The 24,480-nt window shown below is 34.1% G+C and overlaps 1 protein-coding gene across 1 annotated transcript; it reads left to right on the forward strand.

Annotated features, from left to right (window-relative positions):
- The first annotated feature begins 12,951 nt into the window (after positions 1-12,951).
- Positions 12,952-13,892, forward strand: LOC111416385 (cuticle protein 16.5-like). Its single transcript, XM_023048391.2, has one exon. It carries the CDS (start codon positions 12,995-12,997, stop codon positions 13,814-13,816), a length of 822 nt encoding a protein of 273 aa, XP_022904159.2. The 5' UTR covers positions 12,952-12,994; the 3' UTR covers positions 13,817-13,892.
- The last annotated feature ends 10,588 nt before the right edge of the window (positions 13,893-24,480 follow it).

Consider the following 24,480-nt stretch of genomic DNA (forward strand, 5'->3'; position numbering starts at 1 on the left):
GACGCTGAAAACATCTATTATGGGAAAAACATCATGATAGGATATGATAGCTTTGTGATAATTTTTTGTTTTGGTAACTTTATTGAATGAAACGAATCACAAACCATTTCCACGAACTTGTTCCAATTTTAACTTTAAGAATTATTGTCTTCTTATTGTTTTTTTTTGCATTCAGAAGTTGTTAGCAGAATTTATTGAAATATCACCGTACATAACCAGATGAGCCAGAAACAATAATTAACGTAGATACTACGAAGATAGTGTTGAAGATGATACCGAAGCGTCAACTACATTACGCAAACAGGGAAGATCTGATTTTCATACTCTTAAAAGTAACAGATTGAGTCAGACCAGAGCAAACGGAGCACATGCTATCCTAAAACTTGCAAAAGGTGTTTGCAACGCAATCAAAGTGGAATCTTTGGAGATTACGTTGCAGCAAAATGTGGACGTTACAGTGCACAAACAAAGAATATAATTGTGATGACTGATATGGGTTAGTACAAAAATGATACTCATGGAGCTAACACGTAGTACATCTACATCTTCATTACATTCATATCATCACTTTCCCTCAGTATCCTCTCTATACACTTCAATTCATTTAAACCATCAATTCAATAGATCACCAATTCAATTACCTTCTCTACATTTCAACTATCAGTTTTATGAACTACTCCTGAACAAAGTTCCACGCAAACAAATGTGTTTTTAAATTCCACTCCAGGTCAGTCATCTTTAACTTTATATCAACAATACATATCAAATAACAAGAATTCAGTTAAAGATGATTAATATCTTCTATGCATGTAATTTTTAGGAATATTGTTTAATTTTGTATTTTCTAACAATTATGTATTAAAACTGTATATTAAGCAGGTGTAAAAATCTAAGAGTAGCATCCCTTTTAAAAATTTTGAGACCAATTGTATTTAATAAATATTGAAAATCTGTAGATGTGATTTTGCAGAAGTTTTGAACGTGGCCATATTTTTTTGCAAATTAAATCCACACCGCTGTCATTTTTTCTGCTTTTAAATAATTAGGTCATCCACCATCAATGCCTTATTATCTTTTTTTGTACAGCCTTTTCGCTAGGTGTTAAATGCGAAGCACGGGCAATTAAACAAAAACCTTCATCAGACGTTTTGTTATTTACAAAATCAGTACTATGACCGAGGAGCTTTGCAACGAGATATCTGCGAACGATATCCATATGCGTACGATTGTTATATGTTTTGATGAAAACTCGGCGAAAGCATTATTTCAAATGCATATAGAATTAAATCACAGCGTTTTATATTCATGCAGAAATGGAATATCAACTGACGATCTACAAAACCACGATAAAATGGCATTCTGTGGTAAATCGATTTCAGCCGTGGAAACGAGATACGCAGGATACATTGGAAACGGTATTTATCACTGCTTTTAAATAAATATTTATTTATTTAATTTTATTTATATTTGAAATATTATTTTGCCATCGTACTTTTCTGGATATTGTTGCTTCTGTTAAACGATAATTGCTGCCATTGTTCTCAATCAGGCATTGTCCAAATGGTCGTTCTTCATCGAATAGTTCTAAAATGTTGAAAATCTGAGTTTGAGAATACGGATCAGAAAAGTCGTAATCGATATCTAACATTTTTTTAAAATTATTAATAGAAAGGAATAAATGAACCGATCAATACACTAACTCTGATACCCAATGGGTCATAAACGGATCTGATTACAGTTTTTCATGATTTAAAAGCGAACCGAGAATAATGTATTTCACATAAAACACTGTTAGTAATTCAAATGCATCAGTTAATGCACACATTACGTACTGAGGATTACGTTGCCTTTCGAAAATGTATTTGATTTACTCATCGATTCAGGCTGAATACATTTCGGTCCTATTCGAAATTCTAAATACGACGTGTGAATTGCAGAGGCTTCACATGGGGAAAGTCAATTTCAAAGCAATTATGCCTAACAGAAATATTACTTCTATTCACATAATCCGAAGCCAAAACGTAAAACACTATAAATAATTGTTTAAATGTTTTAAAAGAATTAAACACTAATAAAGTACTCAATAGGGAGTAGTAATTAAAGTTCAGCATTTCGGAAAAGTTATTTAAATATATTTTTATATTTCACTTTTATTTATATATATATATAGAGAGAAACTAATAGTAATTAATAAAACAGTTATACATATATAAATGCTTTATTAATATCGGAATATTTAGTATTCCGCCCAATATCGAGTATTATATCGAGTAATAATTGTATTTTGATTGCATTCCTGAATGCGGAACCTACATTGTGCAGGTACTGCTCATAGATTCTGCTGACTGTATTCAGCCTTACTACAGCTTGTAAATTTTGGAAAGGCACGGGAATGTGCGGAATGCTATGAAAACCTGAACCCCTCGCTTGAATTATACGGACGGAATATTATGTAAAGCGGGAATTTTGACGTTAATGTGTCTGGGAAATTTCACGCGACCGCTGAAAATTCAACGAGCCGTGGGACCGAGAATTTAAGGGCACTCCTGTTTGGATTCCATTTCCTGAATGGATTGCCACACGAACCCCACGTGTTTCATGTGGAGGTAATAGCATAGTTTGAACTGATAACTGTATTGTTAAAGTTAACTATATTCATCATTAACTATATTCAACCATATTTTTTGTGCGAATGAAACAAATAAAGTTACACAGGATCAAATCCGGACAAGATGAGGCGTTTTCAAGACTCGGAAGCTCATCGTAAAGTATCTCGGGTTTTCAAGACACACTCGTGTCTCCCGAAGTCCGTCATATGATGAATCGGCGACCCTACAGACTAGGGTTAGTCTGCAAAAACTAAATAAAAAGTTGGTGGAATTTAATATAGTAGCACATTCTACCCATACGTTACCATTTTGAAGACAAAAAATTTCTTTATAAACGTTGTAATAAAATTTTTCTGTTTAATAGCCAAATACCTCGATATAGCAGACCAATCCGGGAAGGAAGTATCCGTTATAGCCAAAGATTCGTTATATGAAAAATGTTTATTTACACTTTAAACGTACGAATATCTGAAGACGCACGGCTTAACCCGAAACTTTCTAGTTCTAGGTGTAGTGTAAGTTCAATGAAAAATATACAACAATCTAACGCTAAATAACAACTAGAACTACAACTAACACTAGCATTAGAACCAACACTAGACCTAGAACTAGAAACATTCGGATTTAGCCGTCTTAAGAGACGTGCGGTTAAACCCGAATATTTCTAGTTCTAAGTCCAGTGTTAGTTCCACTTTTAGTTCAATAAAAATGCATAACAATCTAACGCTGAATAACAATTAAAACGAGAAATAACACTAGACCTAGAACTAGAAAATTTCGGGTTTAGCCGTGCTTCTTCAGAATCTAACGCTGAATAACAACTAAAACTTGATTCATAGTATGACTTAAAAATATTTTGTCTGTTATATCCGACGTCCGTTCTAACGAGGTTTTACTGTAGTAATACAATTAAAAAGTTTCAACGAGTTAACTTTGTTGTACTTAAATTTGTTTTGAAATTTTATTGTTCGCGAGTTGCGTTTCTGCTATTCATGGATATTCAATTTGTTTAACAAAAGAACAATTTGATTGCAGTTTTTATGAAATAATATCTACACTGTATTTTTTTTTATATTGGAAATAACAGTATAACGAACCAACTAAATTTCACAGTGGCAAGTAAATCCAACTTCGCATCCGTTTAATAGAGATACATGGTGATTAGCATGTCGTTGCACAGCGCTGAAGCGTACAAAACAACGGACAAATTAGTTATTTATCCAGCGTAAAGCGGAAACTACCAAAAAGCTCCGGAAGCGACTGGTTGAATTAACGTTAGTAATTTGTCGAAACGTTTGTCCTATCCGACTATGGCTCCCTATCTATTTACATGTCCGATGGTATTAATCGAGAATCGCGCATCCGTGAATCATTGCAAAACATACCTCGATGTATCGCTATCAACACGCGTCACTAACCATTATCTATAATTACGGTGATAAACCCTAATCTGACCCCTATTTGCAACATATGCTTAATATTAATCTGTCAGAGGTATCAACAAGATAATGTCTGCGTTAGATTATTATATTAATACAGATATTAATAAATTAAATAAATTTGTCTGTTGTGATACATTTTGACATTGTAAAATTTAATTTAAGCGTTGGCTTTGAAACGGAGATGAAAGATCCATATCCACGGAAGTAGAACGTCTTGAACATAAATCCAAAGACGTACAACTCGCGTTTTGATGGATGCAGACTCTGACTATCCTTGGGATTACAAATGCAACGCGAAGCTATGAAATAATACGTACACTTCAAACGAACCACGGAACGCCATTTTACTGTTTCCCGCGGCTCGGCTTCGAGGTAATGGAACATTAATTTAACTTACGGCGGGTAAATATCTTCTCCTTGCTTCCGGAAAACGTTATTAGACAACCGTTGCACCGTCTTTCGAATTACGCGTGGGTACTTTGCCAAACGACTACCGGATGGTAGTACATTTGGTCCTCAAACGAATGGTAACCACAGGTGTTCCCGTGAAATTTTAAAGGATACTCAAAGTTGGATATATAGCTACATTTGGTTTATGTTACGCTTCAATTTAAATAGTAGCTTGCTTTTATGTCATAACCATATTACCATTTTATTCACCACATCAAAGATGTGTTACTAATTTATTTTAACAATTTCGGTTGTTTATTTCGTAGTATACAAAATAAACAACTCAGCTATTGTAATATAACGCCACAAAATGAATTATGATCTAAACAACATACACAACGTTTTTGAAAGATTGAGCGATTTCCTGTTTTGATATTAGCAAGCCACGTCACGTATCATATTGTTCGATGTGTGTTCTCCAATTTATCATCAACCTGCCGCTATACCGGATATGAAGTGGAAATGGATGGATGTGCGTTTCCCATACACAGGAAGAACTTTGTTTTCTTTCGCAGGGAAACCGCCCAAAAAAGAGTGGTGTAAGTTACGTCATGCAAGTGTGTATATATTCGCCCTCCTTGCACGATATTTGACACAAAAATGAACTGCTTCTATTTCCTATACATGCTATAGGTTCTCGATAAATTAAGTAGAAAAGTGAGCTTGGGTTAGAATATTTTTCATGTGTAACTGGAAACTATTTTAACATGCTATGCGGTGTACACGACCGAGTCATTTTTAAAGTGCATCTTTTCACATATTTTTCGACAAGACAAAATATGGGTTTGATTTTTCGTTGTATTGATTTTATGACTAAATTAAGATTACGTAACATAACTTCTAACTCATTAACGTAACCAAACAATTTTTTAAGTAAAGAATTACTAATTTTGATGTAACTTATGACAAGTTTGTAGGTAGATTGTTTATCTTGGAATTAATTGACAAAGTTTAATCGTGAAAGTTAGTTATATATTTGTATAAAAGCAACTTGCCTTAACTGGCAAAGTCCTTTCAAATTGTAGTAAACACCTTCTATATTTATGTTCGTGATTTAAAAGTATATTAATGGGAGTTGATTGACGATTTGAGTGTGGTTACATCTTTTAATTTTTTGGTAAATTCATAAATTTACTGAAGTCAACTTAAATTCCCGGCCAAGTAAGTAATTTTAGGTGCGCAAAACTTCTCTTAAATAAACAGTATATTCGGGAGTTATCTAAATTAAGAGATTCCCTTGTAATTAACGAACTTCTTGGTGTATTTCGAATACGGATTTTCTGGTACAGTTGGCTTGAAGTAAGATGCATTCATACTCGGGTGATAAACACTTTCCTCGTTCAATTAGGCCTATTTGACATGGAAATACTTGGTTGTTTTTACAGATGTCTTAATAGCTCGTCAGATCAGATTATATTTACTTTTATTTTCTGCGAGAAAGGGTTGAGGGCTATTTAATATGGTTGAAGATTTAACAGAACAAGTAATTAATCTATAATATTGGTAAAAGAAAAATAGGTAAGCTGGTAATATGATTAATTTTGTTCAGTGGAGTTTAAAAGAATTTCTTGATATTTGGAAGTTTTAAATGAATTCTAAGTCTTTTATAAATTCTTCAGCGTGAATAATTATTGGTTTATTTATTAAATATAAAGTATGAAATATTAATTTACAAGGAATTAAATAACATAAGATCATTGAACCAAATGTTGTTGATATTTTTGTTGTGATTAAAGATAAACTTTTGTCACCACAGTATGCTACAGGTATTGACATACCAAGGTCATCACGCACGGTGAAAGGTTTTCTGAAAGAGACTGCGAAAATCAACAGATTTAAATACGATGGCATCGTGTTTGAAGGCGAAGCGCAGTGGGGTGTGGTATTAGAGACCTTTATAACTACTAGAATGGAGAAAGGTGGAGTAGAGGTTTTTTTTTTGATTTCTTTGATGATGGAAAGAAGTAACTACGCAGAGATAGAAAAGGATTTGACCCCCTCTCCTCTTCATTTTGTGAAGAATTTTGAGCTTAGCTTAAAGAAAGTAGTGGATTTATTTGTATTGTTTAATAACCATATAGTTAAAAACCTATGAAGGTACAAATCATCATGAGGAAGTCAATAATTTCCTGAGAACACATGGATGGTTCTGGGAGTTGTGGGGGAGGAGACAAAAGTAACTACAAAATAATAATTGTGATTAATTATTTTTTTACCAATAAATGTTTAGCTTTCACATTATGTCTAACGGTACTCCGACTCCTGAGTTATCGATTTTATAAACCTCGCTAGAGGCTGAATGCATAATCCATTATGTAACTATTGGAACTTTGCTTTGCAAATTTCAAAGTGTTTTAACGTTGGTAGTGGACACGTTCCTCTAAACTCTGCAGGCTTATAATTAGGTGCTTAGTCATATAAGCACCTAATTAGTGCGATGTGTAGTAGACGAAAGCTGCATTTCTTAACGCAGTTTTTTCGTTGATCAAACAGTAAAGCTGTACTTCTTTATCCTTCGAATTCTAAATTATTGTTATGACCGTTGAGCATCGCATACTTTTTGAACGGTTCAATAAACGTTGAAACCGCTCGATTGGTATTTAAAGTTGTTCAATGGTATTTTCGACATCAACACTTTGAGTTGTAATTATATGTATAGTGTGGATACATTGGTTTGTAACTTTATGTTGGATATTCTGTCTCAAAGTGGTCTACTGGAGGTGTAGCAATCATCGATTCTAACAGAAAAGGTTCTCTTTTTGACAATGTGATTGCCCACAAATAGTTAGTTAACTCTTATAACACCATGTGGTCACTGCATAATGTAGAATCATGTCACAAAAGTAGTATGAAATTTTAAATGTTGAGGTAAACTTGTAAACATTTTTGTATGTAATGTAACAACAACTCCGATGTCCTTGATATTGTAGAAATGAACATAATTTCTGTGATCCGGAATTGGAATGACCAACAATAATGTAGACATAGTCAAATTTTTAAATGCTAAAATCTCCCCCTATATATATATATATATATATATATACGCCCTATCTACCACTGTTGATGTAGGGGTATTGTTCTCGTTCTAAACTCTCATTTCCGATCTTCCATTGTGCCTCGTATTATTTCGTCGCAGGTTTGCCTCCGCCCCCTCTTTTTTCTTATTTGCGTTATTGCTTGGCTGACTCGTTCACCTGTCTCGTATTCCGCATTCTGCGCAAATGTCGCTACCAACTTACTTCTCACTTTCAGGTATAATAACACTATCAGGCCTTAAATTACAAATACTATATATTATACAAGATGAATAAAAATAGATACTTCGTGACGTCTTAACGATTTATCGTCACTCTACAATATTCCAATACCTATTTAAAAAAATATTTCTACCTTATGTATCTAAAATCAATATTTGCGAATGATTTACACGCTTCATGATCAGTTACTACATACTGATTGAAAAACCACCATGAAAACTGATTAACATTATTTTTGCATCTCCGGTCTCTTTGTGTTTTGTTACATTTTTTTATAAATTTGTTGAAATTACACCTTTCTATTTTCGTTTTTTTCTGTGTCGGAAATACGTATAACTCCATAGCTAAAAACTATTAATTCCGGCGAAATCACTCAAGTCCAGTAATTTTCCAGTAGCTTTTATAACAGCAAACCCCTCGATTTTTACAGTCTCCTAAAAACAATTCTAACTCAATCATGATATTGTATGGGTATAAATGAAAGTCAATAATTGACAGAAATTATTTTAATTTAGAACGAAATTAATTAATTACTGAGTTAAATCTGCCCAGGATCTAAAATAATACAAAAACCATAAATTTCGCAAGATATTGTCATGTCGCATTTTTAATTAAATTAACATCATCGGAGAAATGGTCTAGATAAGATTTGTAACATTTTATGACTTTCGGCAACGATTTATGCATTTCCATTTTCACCTTTCTTTTTATTGATCTAAATAAAGTGCATCACTTTTATATTAGTACTAATTAATATAATGTCATATTTGACCCAATGAAATAGTTATTTATATTACAAGTGGGCTAGAAACATAATTACAGTACGAGTGTGAATTACACGAGTACTGTAATTATGCTCTAGCCCACGTGTGATCTACAGCATTTTATCTACGACTGCTAAAAATTACTAAAAAATCAATTTCTTTAAAAAAGTCTATTTGACATTTATAAAAATATTCTGAAATGATTGTTGACAATTTTGAATTGTCAGTTTCAACAACATGTTTACTCATCTGGAATAAGTGTTTTGAAATGTAAAAATATAACAATTAATGTTTATAATAAATAGTATTGTTTCTCTGTAAGTAGATAGCACTTTTTCTTTTGTATTGTTGCTCGTTTCAATAAATTAAGTCTGTTCTGATTAGGCTAAAAATGCGTTACGTAATGAAACCAGTGCGGTAATGAACTTCATTACGTAACTCAAATCACCTTAAATGAGTGCGGTAATGACGACTTATCCAAGCAGTCGTAGATAAAATAAATTACACAACTGAACAGATATTTCTGAAAATTCTTCGATCGACAATGTTCGTTCTGTATTACGCATACCGAGTATTACGCGGTTGCTTTAAATGTCCTTGATCGGTGCTAAAAGAAGTTTTTCGTATATCTTCAGAGTCCATTTATATTTGATACCTGAGGCGACAGCAAAAATTAAAAAAAAACTCACTCTTCCTATTTATTAAGCGTATATCTTATTAAGAATTAGATATTTGAATTGGAATAAATTATAGAGGTGATAAAAATTCGGTGAATTGCAGTTCATGTTTAAACGATATTAAACGTAAACATTAGATTTTGACCTTCTATGTGAAATAAACGTTTATAATTAAAAAATAAGGCCTGAAAGGGGCTTTGTTCTTGAAGTTTATAATGGTAAGAGGTTAAAAATCGAGTTTCGTTACCTTTAGTTAATACTAAAGATTCAGAGACAATGTTTGGTAATTTATAATTACTATACGAGTAGAAAGACTTATTGTTACGGTTCTAAATTGCCCAATATAACAATCGAATTAAGACCTAATTAACCGACAAAAATCATAAAAAAATTTCACGGTCATTTCAGTATCGTTTAGTCAAGTGATAACTGTTTGTTACTAAAAAGATTTACATTCAAAAATTTATACTGCTTTAACTATCATAACTATCCTATACAAAGTGTGTCCCAGGATAGATGTTACAAGAGGTATAATGACTTAAAAATTTTTGAATTTTATTTTAAGGCAGAGGAATTAAGCCCTGCTTGGTGTGGAGAGAATTTTAAGTATACTTTCATATTTTGAAAATCAACTTGGCCTTGATAGTGAAGCGAAAACTATTTTTAGTTCAGGTAAAGTAAGCTTTTTGTTCCTGATACGGAAAAATATCATTAAGAAAAGTTGTTCAGAATGAGAAATTGTGGCACTATGCAAAATTTCAGAGAAATCTACCTACATTGATTAAACCACTATATTATAAATAAGAATTTTTTTGCTGATAGAAAGACAGGCAATTTACGTCCAACACGATGGATGCTCTGCACATTCTACAGTACGTGTAGCTGAATAGTTAAATTTAATATTTCGAGAAAAGATTATATCTAGAAATGGTCCAATTGTGTGGCCTTGAAGGTCTCCCGACCTTACAATATTAGATTTCTTTCATGGGGTCCCCTTAAACAACTAGTTTTCGCTCAACCAATACCGAACAATCGAAAAATATTAAAAGAACGGATAACAAATGCTATACGACAAATACGCATGGAAGAAATCATAATGCATATCAACATAATTTCACATTTTGAACAACTTTTCTTAATAAAATTGTTCAGTATCATGAACAAAAAGGTTACTTTACCTGAACTAAAAATAGTTTTTTCTTCACTATCAAGGCCGAGTTGATTTTCAACATATGAAAATATACTTAAAATTCTCTCCGCACCAAGCAGGGCTTAATTCCTCAGCCTTAAGATAAAATTAAAAAATTTTTAAGTCATTATATCTCTTGTAATATCTATCCTGGGACACACTGTATGTAGTTTTAGAAATATCATTAAGAAATGCATTTAATATCGGACACGATGACAACAACCAATAATAAATGTATAGTTTAAGTGGTCTGTAGATATTATTACAATCCTTCTCGAATATCGGTACTTAGAAATGAATTACCTGCAAACGTTGTTAAATATATGTTAACGTCTACAAAGCTCCTGCTGGACTTATCTTTATTTAATAATAATTGCGTTAAACTCGTAAACTCCATCCATCTTTATTTAACTTCGTTATTTATTGAACGGTTTGGAAACTAGACCAAGTGGAATAGGTTACCCAGAAGCATCAGAGTTTACTAACATCATGTCATAAATAATTCGCAGTGGAGGCAAGAAGGTCGGATTCATGGTTAAGATACCATTTAAACACGTTGAACTGTGAACAAAAAAAATATGAGGAGTTTATGAAAAATTATTTGAAAAAGGTGTATATTTCTTTGATGTCAACAAACTTGCTGTCTTAACGATATTCTCTTTGCGGGATCTAAACTTGCAAATGATTAGTTTTCGATATTTTTCGTCTTCTTCTCAGATGAATCAGCTGTATCGCTCATTTCTTTAAATCAAGATCATTTAGAAATTCACGATTTAGTACGTCGATAAGTGGATTTGATTATTTTCCTATTAAGGTATTATGCAGTCAAAATCCAAAACCTAATCTAATCTATAATCAAAATGGTAAGAGGTTATTAAATAAATCCAATCCAATCGAGTTTCGTTACCTTTAGTTAACACTAAAGATTCAGAGACAATGTTTGGTAATTTATAATTACTATACGAGTAGAAAGACTTATTGTTACGGTTCTATTTTGCCCAGTCTAACAATCGAATTAAGACCTAATTTACCGACAAAAATCATAAAAGAAATTCACTGCCAATTCAATATCATTTAGTCAAGTGATAATTGTTTATTACTAAAAATATTTACTTTCAAAAATGAATCAAATATATGTACTTTTAGAAATATCATTATAAATGCATTTAATATCGTACACGATGACAACAACCAATAATAAACGTATAGTTTAAGTGCTTCGTTATTATTATGTATTGATAATGAACTAACCCCAAATGTGTTCAATCCATTCAGCGGTACATATATCGTATAATTGAACATTCCATTAACCCAATTTCCATGCCACTGCCCAACGAAGTATTTTATAGTGGTTACGGTAAATTGATTGAAGCCAATACCAGAACGCTCTTCACCTAATTCATGAAAACTATAACGTCGATAAACTGCTCCCTTTATATCATCATTTAATATTGAAAGCGTTAAAATGTTGTGTGTAATGTGGTAATGTGATGTATAAAATAAATATCTTATAAATAAGTATTTCGACTCTAACGGTCCAGTTCCAATTTATCCAGTCGTATTTCCACCCCTTTGCTGCACTAACAGACTTCCCTGATCGGATTCCCATGAAAAGGCCTTCGAAACGAATCTCTTTGATGCGACGTGGCATCAATTTCCCTCTTGGGCGGCGTACGATCATATTCAAATTGGAGTAGAGAAAAACGAGGTGAACTATAAAATGTCCAACGCGGCGATCCCATTTTTACGACAATAGGATCGATCTCAGGGTGCTATTTAATTTGCGACGTTTGCTTTTATCCGTGTTGTAATGGTGGTGAGCACGTTGGAAATTGTTCCATTCGCGAATGTACATTCCGTTCCCATTAGTTCTAAGTGCTTGCTTTCGAATATAGTGGCTGTGTACGGGACCTAATAAACGCATAAGTGCTTCTCGTGGAAGAATACAATAGCACCGTCGGAACCGTCAACTTGGCTTATGTAGAATGAGCGTTGTAAACGCCATTGTCACTCGTAAAATTTGCTACATCGGAGTGTCTACATAAACATCAGGTGCAGAAATATCACCGTCAAGCCCCAGATGTACATTGATATTTCAAGTTAATGCGGCCTGTCGAGATGTCTAAGAGGAAACGTTGAAATTTGACAAGGTATTGAAGTTTCATTGCTTACGAAACCAGAGCAACGACGTCGTTCGTTATTACTATTCAAATGTTAGATAAAACAAGAAAATTTACTAATTGTTTATGTAACGCTTTTTTTATTTGTAATTTAAAACAGGTTTACTTATTAACTTTAATTATTAAATACTAGTAATTTTTATAGAAGTCGTCTCTCAATAAAAACGTAAAACAGAGGTCAGCTTGACATTTTCAAAATCACAAAACACGTCGTGGTCGAAGAGTTCACCTTGTATCCGTTTCCCTCGCGATAGTCGTACGAAGAAATTGGGCGTCGTCCGAAATGTTAATAACTGGTCGAATTAAAGCAATGTGAAGGTCGTCCCGATCTTGTTCCGGTTCCAAATCACTATAAAATCTCTGATCGGTTGCACTAATAGCATCAGTTCGTGTAGACAGATCTAGCAACACAGACCTTCCTTCAAAATGTTCAAGTTGGTGGTGTTGTCCGCTCTTTTGGCTTTTGCCTCTGCCAGCCATATTCACGGTTCAGTAGCTTACGCTGCTGCTCCAGTTGCTTATGCTGCCCCGGTTGCCGTTCCGTCAGCTGTTAGTTACCAAGCAAGAACCGATGTTGTCAATAAACCAATCGTCGCTACAACTTATGCTGCTGCTCCAGTTGTTGCTGCCTACAGTGCGCCTGTCGTCAAAACTATTGCACCCGCTTATGCTGTACCATCCGCTGTTAGTTATCAATCTAGGACTGACGTTATCAACAAACCAGTAGTATCTACCACAACTTACGCAGCCGCTGCTCCAATTGTCGAAGCTCCAGTTGTTAAAACCGTCGCACCAGTAGTCAAAATTATTGCTCCAGCTGTTGCTGTTCCATCAGCAGTAAGCTATCAAACCAGAACAGATGTAATTAACAAACCAGTAGTTTCCACAACTACTTACACTGCTGCTGCTCCAGTTGTTGCTGCTGCCCCTGTCGTCAAAACTGTAGCCCCCGTAGCTGAAGTTGTAGCACCAGCTGTAGCTGTTCCATCTGCCGTTAGCTATCAATCCAGAACTGACATCGTCAACAAACCAGTAGTTTCTACAACTACTTATGCTGCTGCTACCCCAGTAGTAGCCGCTCCAGTTCTTAAAACGGCTGTTCCTGTGGTTTCGGCTTACGCTGCTCCAGCTGTTGTTTCCAGTTATGCTGCCCCAGCTGTTTACTCTAGCTACGCCGCTCCAGCAAACATTGTGACCGGTTATCATGCAGCCCCAGCAGTTGCTTATGCCGCTGAACATGCTTGGTAAACTTATAGATCTGTAGTGCAAAACTGATATCCAAATTATGCATTCATTTGTAAATAAATTCGCAGTTTTATCCGTACTATGTTTTTTATTTATTTTTTCCCAAAGTAAACATAAAAATCATAGCAAAAATTTAGACATTTAAATGTCTGTAGATATTATTACAATCGTTCTCGAATATTGGTACATAGAAATGAATTACCTGCAAACGTTGCTAAATACAGGGTGATTCTCAACCTATACGCATAAACTTGGGCATTTATTCCTCACGTCAAATAATGGCGGCGACATCTAGATAAGGTGCTTCCCGGAAGATAGACAGGTCGAAGTAGTCTATTGGCCTGGCCATTTCGATCGCCCGACTTCAATCCTCTTGTTTTTTGTTTTGCGATCACTTAAAAAGCATAGTGTACGTCACCGAAGTTAATACTGAGCAAAGATTGCGAAATCAGATACAAACTGCTGCCGAGACAATCCGCCAACACCCTGGTTTAGGCCGCGCTATCATATCATCTCCAAAGCGTCTTTCCTTCTAAAAATCATCTTACACAGCAACACCAAACTACTCTCATGAACTCTCATGTGTTTAGAACTGATACCCCCATACTTTTTTCATCTTCCGCAAAAAAATGTTTACATACATTTGAGTTGGTTGTTTGCTCATGTCCTCCTGATTGCCAGAGATGCCTACACAAATGATGCATGGCGAAATTTAATAACGAGAGGAAGAATGACATGTACGGATCACACAATGTTGAGGAAAATATTGAGAGCATCAAAAAGAATGAGATAAAACTTCGGTGAAAAAACGTCAGGCAGACTTCTTCTGTTTCGTTGATCTAACCAAAACGTTCGACAAAGTAAGGATAAAAGAATTAGAACAGGGCAAACATTACAAAGTACAAAATCAAGATTGAGTGCTATGCAGATGATGTCGTCCTCTTGGCTGATACTGAGGATGGCATACAGTGGTTAACACAAGCATTTAACATTACAGCTGAGGAAGTGAATATTGAGGAAGTTAATACTGAGCAAGAATTATAAAATCAGATACTGGTATAGGCCGCGCTAGTGGGACATCGTGGACTCAGCGAGCACAATTGTGTATACAAAATATTGGAAACAACTTGGATGTCACTTGCTTTTGATGTCATTTTAAAATCTTATACGTATTCTTGATTTGAAAGTAAATTTCAGGGATATCTAGGAAACTAAAAACCTTTGCTACAATTTTTTTCACTTATTACTCATTATTTGTCATGAGGAATATATCCCCAAGTTTATGCGTATAAGTTGAGAATCACCTTGTATATGTTAACATCTACAAAGCTCCTGCTTCACTTATCTTTGTTTAATAATAATTGCGTTAAACCCGTAAACTCCATCCAATTTTATTTAACTTCGTTATTTATTGAACGGTTTTGGAAACTAGACCAAGTGGAATAGGTTACCCAAAAGCATCAGAGGTTACTAACATCATGTCATAAATAATTCGCAGTGGAGGCAAGAGGGTCGATTCATGGTTAAGATACCATTTAAACACGTTGAACTGTGAACAAAAAAATATGAGGTGTTTATGAAAAATTATTTGAAAAAGGTGTATATTTCTTTGATTTCAACAAAGTAACGACTGCAATGTTTTATCTCTTGATTCCTTAAAAACTTGCTGTCTTAACGATATTCTCTTTGCGGGATCTAAACTTGTAAATGATTATTCATGGTGTGGATCTTTGTTATCAATATATATATGAAATAATTAAACGTATTTATGCTTTTATTGATATTTTAATATAATATTTTAATATATATATTATTAAATTGGGAGTGAATTCGAGAGTTCGCTGCCGAGAAGAAGAAAAACAATACAATAAATAATCCAGCCCATTCGTAATTAATAACTAAAAATAACCTCTGAAAGAAACATTTAAGAAGGAAAATAATACTTTTTAAATGTACTACATAACATAGCAAAACAGGACGAAAGCCTCCGAAGATGGCGTAGATCGCCGAAAAGCCTCAGGCATAGTGTACGATTAAAATATCAATAAAAGCATAAATACGTTTAATTATTTGTACATCAGGATCATGTAGAAATTCACGATTTCCTATTAAAGTATTTTGCTGCCAAAATCCAAAACCTAATCTAATCTGTAATCAAAATAATAACAAAAATAATACAAAAAGCTGCCTTTTTATTTTCTTTGGAAATTATAAACCTTTGTCTTACTTTTATAATCTTCTTCGAATATCATAACAGTATAAGAGACATGGCACCTATTGAAAATAATCAACTTAAATTATCTGTGAAAAAGAAAGAATACGCCGTGAACACATTCTCGTCGTTCGTATGTGTTATTATTACTGTATACGATTTCTCTAGATAGGAATCGTTAAATTAAAGGTTCGGCACTCTTCCATCGGCAATCACTACAAGCTGTCCGCAAGAGGAAGTGTTGTCATCAAATTTGTGAAATTTCACCCTGGGTTATCTTGTAAAGTTATGATCTAAATCTAACTTGTTTCAAAATTGTGAGCTACACACCAATTTCCTAAGAAATATGTAGCAGTGTTGAAAAGCATACCAAGTGATGCGCACTCATTTAAATTTTTTTTGTATTTAAAGGTTTCTGAAATCTGTCCAGCTGGAAATAAGCCTTTATTATGCCTATTATTACTTCTCTAGTTAGTGATGTCTTTTACATTAACTATTATATAGATTTTATACAAATTTAGTGTCTGGGTTTACCTTTCCTCTAAAACACATTTAATTGTTTTATGAGAACATTAGGGTGCACATACACTCGTTCACTAAGCTGAACTGATGGATTACTTCTTTTACGATTTGTAATGAGATATCACTTGGAATGATCTCATTGGAGACGTGGAAAATCGCATCTATGATGGGTCGCAGAACTTCGTTTTGGAAACGCTGGAGGATTTCTATGTTGGAAGCACTAACAGTACCCCGTAGCTGAACACCGCACGCTACACTGGTTTCAGAATGGCTTTATATAGGAATACATATTTTCTTATTAAAAGGCAGCCTGGAATCAGGACCAATGATTCAGTAGATTTTATTTAGCTTTATATCTAATTGCTTGCATTTGGAGAAAATATATTTATTCCATGTGAGGCGTCTATCTAGGAGCATACCTGGGTATTTGGCATAGTCTGCTTAAGGTAGTTACGTTTGGTGTTGCTCAAGGAGGGCAAATTTCTGTACGTATAGTAAAGGTGACATCTTTGTATTTAAGAGTCAATGCAACTCTGATTCGCCAGGTTTTCATTTACTCTGCGAAGTAATCAGCATGTGTAACATTACTGGACTGAGAACATTACTGTTCAGAACATTACCCTGAGGCACTCCTAATAGTTTGGTGTAGTGCCTGACAGTCAGGTATGGTTTCAGCAATATATAGTGTGGCTGAGATAGAAGCGTCTTTAGTTTGTCTTGCCATACCTTATTGAGATATATAGAAAAATGCTGCAGAATAATATCTTTTAGCATATAGATCTTTATTAATTTGATATCAATTTCATTTTCTCTTGATAAGATTCTCTGATGATATATATATATATATATATATACAGTGCTAGCGTAAAGTAACCCCCCCCCCTTTTTAACTTGCGAACAGATTGAGATATCAATATGAGTAAAAAAACGTCAGGTTCTATATTTTATCATCACAAATATTTTCTTATGGAAAATTTTGCTATCATTTTTAGTTTTTCCGGAAAATGGATCCACTTTGTTTTTTTAAATGGAACACCTAGTATATTATGGTATTTTCCGAAAGATGAAACCAATACGAATCCAACGGTACCTCACAATCAAATATCGGTTTATTAGTTTTTCGCATAAAAATTAAACAAAATGCGGAATTTCGCCGGAAAAACCAACGTATCTTCGTCGACTACCTGTCGAAATGCAATCGGCCAGTTAAATGGTGGTCGGTAGGTTAACGGTAGGTATACGCTCGAGCTAAGACGGATTTAAAATTGATAATGCCCTTACTTATTTTTGAAGTATATTAAATTTATGAATTAATCATATTTTATCAAAAAATATTTATAAAGAAAAAAATCAAAGTCAATATAAGAAATGAAATTTTTTTTATTAAAGATTTTGCCGTATTGGTTGAAAAATTGGCTTAGTGTTGTTATTGAATAATAAAAGAATTTTTTATTTATTAGGAACAAACATTTTTGTAGTGTTTCCTCTCACACGGCTTAACATGTGATGATCAATATTTTGGCAGACGTCAATAATTTCGTCAATAACACCATAAAAAGAAATCTAAAGGTGTCAGATCTGGTGATCTTGTTGGCCATTCAATCGGCCCACGTCGACCGATCCACCGTCCATTAAAATTTGTATCAAGATAATTTCGTACCATTGCCACATAATGTGGAGGAGCCATTTCAAAATCGTCAGGATTCTGGTGTACAATTTGCAAAAGACTTGGATTAATATCTTCTTCTAATAATCTTAAATACAATTCCGGTCTAATTTTCGGTTAGGAATATTGGTCTCACGATGTGATTTCCAAATATGCCTGTCCAAACATTTATTTACTTGGGAAATTGAGTGTTAACTTCACGATATTCATGTGGACTAAAATCACTCTAGTAACGTACATTTTGCCGATGCAATTTTCCATCCAAAAAGAAAGTACATTCATCACTGAAACAAATCTAAAAATATTTCGCCGCCGTTGTTGGACCCACATCACACGTTGATGTGATAGCAGCAGACGACATCATGCACGCATTAACTACTTCTGTTAACATCTGCACTTGTGTGTCTTCAGAAATCGAACGACGACCAGTTCTTTTGCGGTCCTCGACGCTTCCAGTTTCCAAAAACTTATTTACAAGTTCTCTTAAATATTTTCGACTAATTGGATGTTCAGGAAATCGTTCATTAAATTGTCGCTCTGTTTCATGTACATTTCTGTCAGCACGAGGGAATATTAAAATTCCTCCGATTTTGTGCTCTAAACTCCTTCTAGCCATTTTGATCTCGCTTTTCTTTGGTTATACTTGGTCGGGTAGAATTCCAAGATAGAAATGAAGGACAATATTTGCATGCTTCCTTAAATAGAAAATTTCAAGGTACCTACAAACTTTAAAATTGTTGTTATGACAATTTTTTCTTAGAAGTTTTAAGAAGAACTTTCTTTTTATCCTTTTCTTGCATTGATTGTTTCATAAAAACATTCTAAAAGAATTGCCGATTTTTACCCTGCTTAACCCGAGCGTAGACCGACCATTAACTGACCGTCCACCATTTATCTGGCCCATTCTATCTCGACAGGTAGTCAACGAAGATGCGTTGGTTTTTCAGGCGAAATTTCGCATTTTGTTTAATATTTATGAAAAAAAATAATAATCCGATATTTGATTGTGAGGTATCGTTGGATTCGTATTGTTTTATTCTTTCGAAAGATACCATAATATACTGGGTGTTCCATTTAAAAAAACAAAGTTGATCCATTTTCCGGAAAAACTAAAAGTGATAGCAAAATTTTCCATAAGACGATATTTGTGCTGATAAAATATAGAAACTGACGTTTTTTTGCTCATATTGATATCTCAATCTGTTCAGAAGTTAAACAGGGGGGGGGGGGGTTACTTTACGCTAGCACTGTATATATATCAACAGCTTCTTAGGGACCTTGGAACGTATAGGTAGCAAACTTTTGAGTCTAAACGAGGTGATTTCTTCTTATTTTCTTTCTGGTTTATGAATTATAATGATTCCAAATACTTCCCAGATGGTAGAAAAGTGGTTTATTCTTAGAATCGCATTAAGAATTGAAAGCCTTTTTTATATTATTTTTTTTTTATTTTTCATTATGACCTGTTTCATTAGTTGTAAACTTGTAGTAAGGCATTTCCATAGGAAATGTCACTTAGCAATTTAATCCTCCGTAGATAGCTCGAGATGGAAAAAGGTTAAATAAATTCTCTAGATGTTTTGAGATGGCCCTGCTTTTTCTTTGCCATCTTTTTTTCTCATCTTTAATTGGGGATGTGTCGTAGCGATCTTTTTACTCATCTAGTGGCTTTCCAAAGCGAATAATCTGTAACGTTTGCTGGTGTAAGATTTTCTAGATATTTTTTTAATGCTTTGGTTCTGTTCTTCCTATATAAGGCTTTTCAATTCTCGTTGCTTGATTTAGTTTAGATAGATTGTTGCCGTCTCTTCAGCCATTATCTTTTTCGGCAATTTTTTCTTTGACTGATGGAAATATTATATCAATCCCTAGTGGTGTTTCGTAGTCCGGGGTTGCATGCTAGGTTGCCTCTAGTATATCCTTCATCAGGTTAACCACCGCTTTTCTATATGCAATTCTAATTGGAATAAGTGTTGTTTATTATCATGGAGAGGTGTAAAAACAGGTCAAAGCAAGTTTCAGTTTTACATTTCTTCATGTCGATTTCTTTAATAATGTAGAAATCAATAACATTAGGAATTTTTTCTAATAGATGGCCAACACTCTGGATCGCCAGTAGATATTTGCTTTTTCTTTCATTGCTTTGACTAATTCTTTTCCTTTTGGTACTATTAATCTTGAACACCATATTGGATATTTTTGTTGCCCAATGCATTGCAGAATACTACATAGTTTCGTTTCAGTTTAGTTTAGTTGTTGTGTTTCGGTAGACAGTATATTTCTGGCATTATTATTGATGGAGGTATTTGCCGCTCTGGATACCTGTGTTATATTTGGAATGTATTGCGATTCTTCTAGTTTCCTAGTGACAGTGGTGAGTTGGTATAATGTTGTCCTTATTTGCTCCATGAGTTTGATGACAGTTACCAAATTGTTTGGTATCGTTAGATTATCGAGTGTTTAAGTATATGATACTCCTGGTTGAATTTGTCGTATATTATCGTGTATGTCGTAAATTAATTTTATTAAAAAACTCATATATCGCTTTTTTTTTGTAGTTGTATTCACATGTGATAACAATCTTTAGCTCCCTTAAATTACGATCAACTATCACTGTTTGTTCTTCTTCTTATCAACTTTAATTAGCTTCATTTCGACACTAACTAGAGCCGTAAAAGTTTCCACAACTATTTATGCTGCAATACCAATTGTTGCTATTGCTATAACACCTGTAGTTGGAGCAGACGCAACAACATCAGGATAGATATTAATGATTGATAGTAGACTTTATGTTAATATCTATATTGCTTCCACAACTTAAACAACTTTTTTATGGTTTCCAGTTATTCCACTCTAACTCTTCTCTCTAACTACGCCGATCCAACAATTATTTTATATCCTTGGTAAAGTTTTAGATCCGAATTGTAAAATGGTTATTCAAATTATTAAGTCATACGTGGATAAATTCAGTTTTATCCTTTAGTATGTTTTTATTTTTTTGAAACAAACACACAATGTATAATATTTTTTGTTGTATTAATAAAATAATAATGTAGTGAAAACAATGTAAACTATATGTATAAAACAAATATAAAACTTAGAAATCTTTATTTAGTTAGGAAACAAAGCAGCGCTTTCAACAATATGCATTCCAGGTAATATTTCGGTCGACTGCAACAATACGGGTCAGTTTTGGCCCAACAAACACTGTAATATACCGCGCTTTTGGTTTGAATACATACACGAATTCCACGGTAGCGGTGTAATGATGCCGTATACGTTGACGTGCTGGAAATGTGACATTCTCCGCATATATGGGAGCAATGGGGTTAGGAAAATACGGGCGATGTATTCCCGTAGGTATTCGTAGTATGAGCCACTTCTACGCTTGCGGATAAAAAGTGTTCGGTCTGGACTACGAGAGTCAACGCAAACGCGCCGACAGCGATGGTCAATAAATTTTAAATTGAAATTGATGCCTACCCGGGTGCATTGCCCAAGCTTGATGTACAAACTCCGGAGGGAGGAAAAGTCCTGTCCAGAATGTGAATTTATAGAGGTGATTTAAAAAAAAATTGAGTAAATGCCACTCTGTACGTCAACTACGTTCTTAGAAATACGAGTTTGATTTCTGTCAATCACAATATATAATAAATAGATTAATTAGAAATAATGTAAATGTTTTGTTACAGTCATTACAGCAATTATCTTGATTTCAATCCGACTATATAATACAAGTGCAGTGGTGGTTACCCTCCTAAAGTTGAAATTCCCCTTGGGAAAGAAATTTTGCTTTATTACCGTACCCTAGAACTTTACGACACAAGAAAAATTTCTTGACTTTACCAACGTCTATAGAACTTTATCTCGAGACCTCGTATTCATTCCCTAGTTTCTTTACGATGGACAAGAATGGTCCTATTCCTTATCTTTACACAACGGAGTAATTTTTTATGTAATAATTTAAAGTGATTGAGCTGGCAATCTTCTTAATCCACATGATGTCTTTAACTAAACAATAATAAAGAAGTGTTGCTATTATAATTTACCCATAAACAATGTATTCCTGTTTGTTTTTATTTAATACTTATAGACAAGTTGGGTTTATTTCGGATATTTCGTCCTTTAATTAATTCCGTCGGGATACAACATGTGTTACAACACATTCCAAACACGTACGCTAAAGCAGCTAGAACTGCATTGCATCTTGTAGCGGGTTAAAAGGATATTTAATTTAGGGATGTCACCAGCGATGTGATAAAACAGCACATGCACAGAATTAGAGGTATCACTGTCACGCTTGCCCAAACAGTTGGGTCACATTATAAGTTTTGCACAACTTTCCACTACAGGATTAGAAAAGGATGTTACCGAACTTCAAACATTAAAATATAGACAGAGTCATTGAAATTTTAGTTTTATTATGGAATTTGAATAAATGTAACTTAATTAATTTAGTGAAGATTATAATTTCAAATACGAACGGATTTCCCGTGACGTTCTTGACATGAGAATGGGGCGTGGCACGTATCTCAGTTTGGAGCTGCTGCGTGTAATCGTGTGGGCACATATGCGTCACATGAATATGTATGTGTGTGTGATTTGAATAAAGCCCGCCGATCCTGTCATGGCGTTACATGTGCTAGGTACCCTGGCTGCGTCACTTCTTACTGTGGAAAATATGAAGTTGCATAATATGCAAATCGGTGGGGTTCGCGTGTTGAGCTAAACGTGTTGCAACTGGCTATCATTAACTCTCGCCCGCTAACTCCAATCTAAAGTTTTAACCTCCAGGCAGATTTCCGTTTTTGTTATAAACCTGTACAAACATGTAGATATTAGATTTTGTATACCATATACTACGAAGTTTTTCAACAAAAATTATTTCAAAAATGTGTTTTCAGTGTCAATACCATTAAAATCGAGATAAAATCATTTCATACAAAATAACATTTAAGTAAGATTGGTTTCATGTTGATTTACTGTTGGAAATAAACTAACTTCCTATTTAATCCGTTAATAAATCGGATTTGATGTTATCAAGTTAAATCGTAAAAGAACGAAACAAATTTCCCAGTAAATATAAACGGAAAATAAATGGTGCGGTGATATTTCGAAGTTGCAAAAAAATTGAATCAATTTATTTCGCATTCACTTCTCGTATTCTCGATGTTTCGGACACAAATCCGTTTTAGCGGACAACATGTGGGCCCAAATTCGTACTACAAGTTCTCTCTTCGGATACGACCTTTACGTGGCGTTAAAGGTCCGGTCAGACGGTTTCATGCGAATTAAGCGAATAAAAGGAGCCGGTCGGTAAAAAAATCCATGGTGGGCGAAAAACTCGACGCCGAATCCTTGACTGGGTTTAATTAATTACAATGGACAATGCGAGATTCGAAAAAAAGCGGCTATTTACACGTTCCCATTGATATATGTCCAGTGTCGACGTTGTACTTGATCGAAGGCGTGGTTACTACAACTCGAGTATTTTTCACCTTGAATTTTCAGAGTTTAATTTGCGGTTGCCGACCGAAGGTTATCTCTTATCAAATCTAGACGAGAAAGCCAACTCGCGTATGAAATTAAAAACAAATGTACTGCGACCTTTAACATATACGCACATCGGATAAATTACAGGTGTACATGAAATTTTTATAGAATTCGTAAATAATGCTTGGTAAAAACGATAAAAGGTGCCGACCCATTAAAGTTAAAGATTACGTTCGTACTTTTACCAAGGTTAAACAATACTCACATTTTACTTTTATAATTATCTTACTACCCTTCGATTTCTTTTACTTTGTATACTTACTGTTTCATTTTTGCCATTACTAATGATGTATTTACTTATGTTTTAATGAGTTAAAAATATTTAAAGTTTCATGACTTCGTTTCATGTGTATACTTCTATTAGTCAATTAGAAAAATCATGTCGGGGTAGCAAAATTTTATTGTGGTTGTGATGGGATTTGTTTTTACATTTAAATTAAACTATTTTAATGGTTGACAAAGATCAGAAAATCTACTGTTATAGAAGAGATTTAATGAAAGAAGCCGAAGAAGTCCTAATGAAGCAAGGCTATTCAACAGCCACAGTTATGAGAATGAACGACAGCAAGAGAAAACTAGACTCAGTGGTCATAATCGTAATTGGTAATTAATATAGATATCTATATACAATTTGAAATACGTCTGGAAAATCCAATGTAACCGCTGCCAATCCTTTTGGGCATATACAAGCGGTTACACAGATACCCAAACAAC

The sequence above is a fragment of the Onthophagus taurus genome, chromosome 1 (genome assembly GCF_036711975.1).
Source record: "Onthophagus taurus isolate NC chromosome 1, IU_Otau_3.0, whole genome shotgun sequence".
Classification (NCBI taxonomy): domain Eukaryota; kingdom Metazoa; phylum Arthropoda; class Insecta; order Coleoptera; family Scarabaeidae; genus Onthophagus; species Onthophagus taurus.

What these genes read in the sequence shown, in the direction of transcription:
- LOC111416385 (XM_023048391.2), top strand. Translation starts at nt 12,995, where the DNA reads ATGTTCAAGTTGGTGGTGTTGTCCGCTCTTTTGGCTTTTGCCTCTGCC.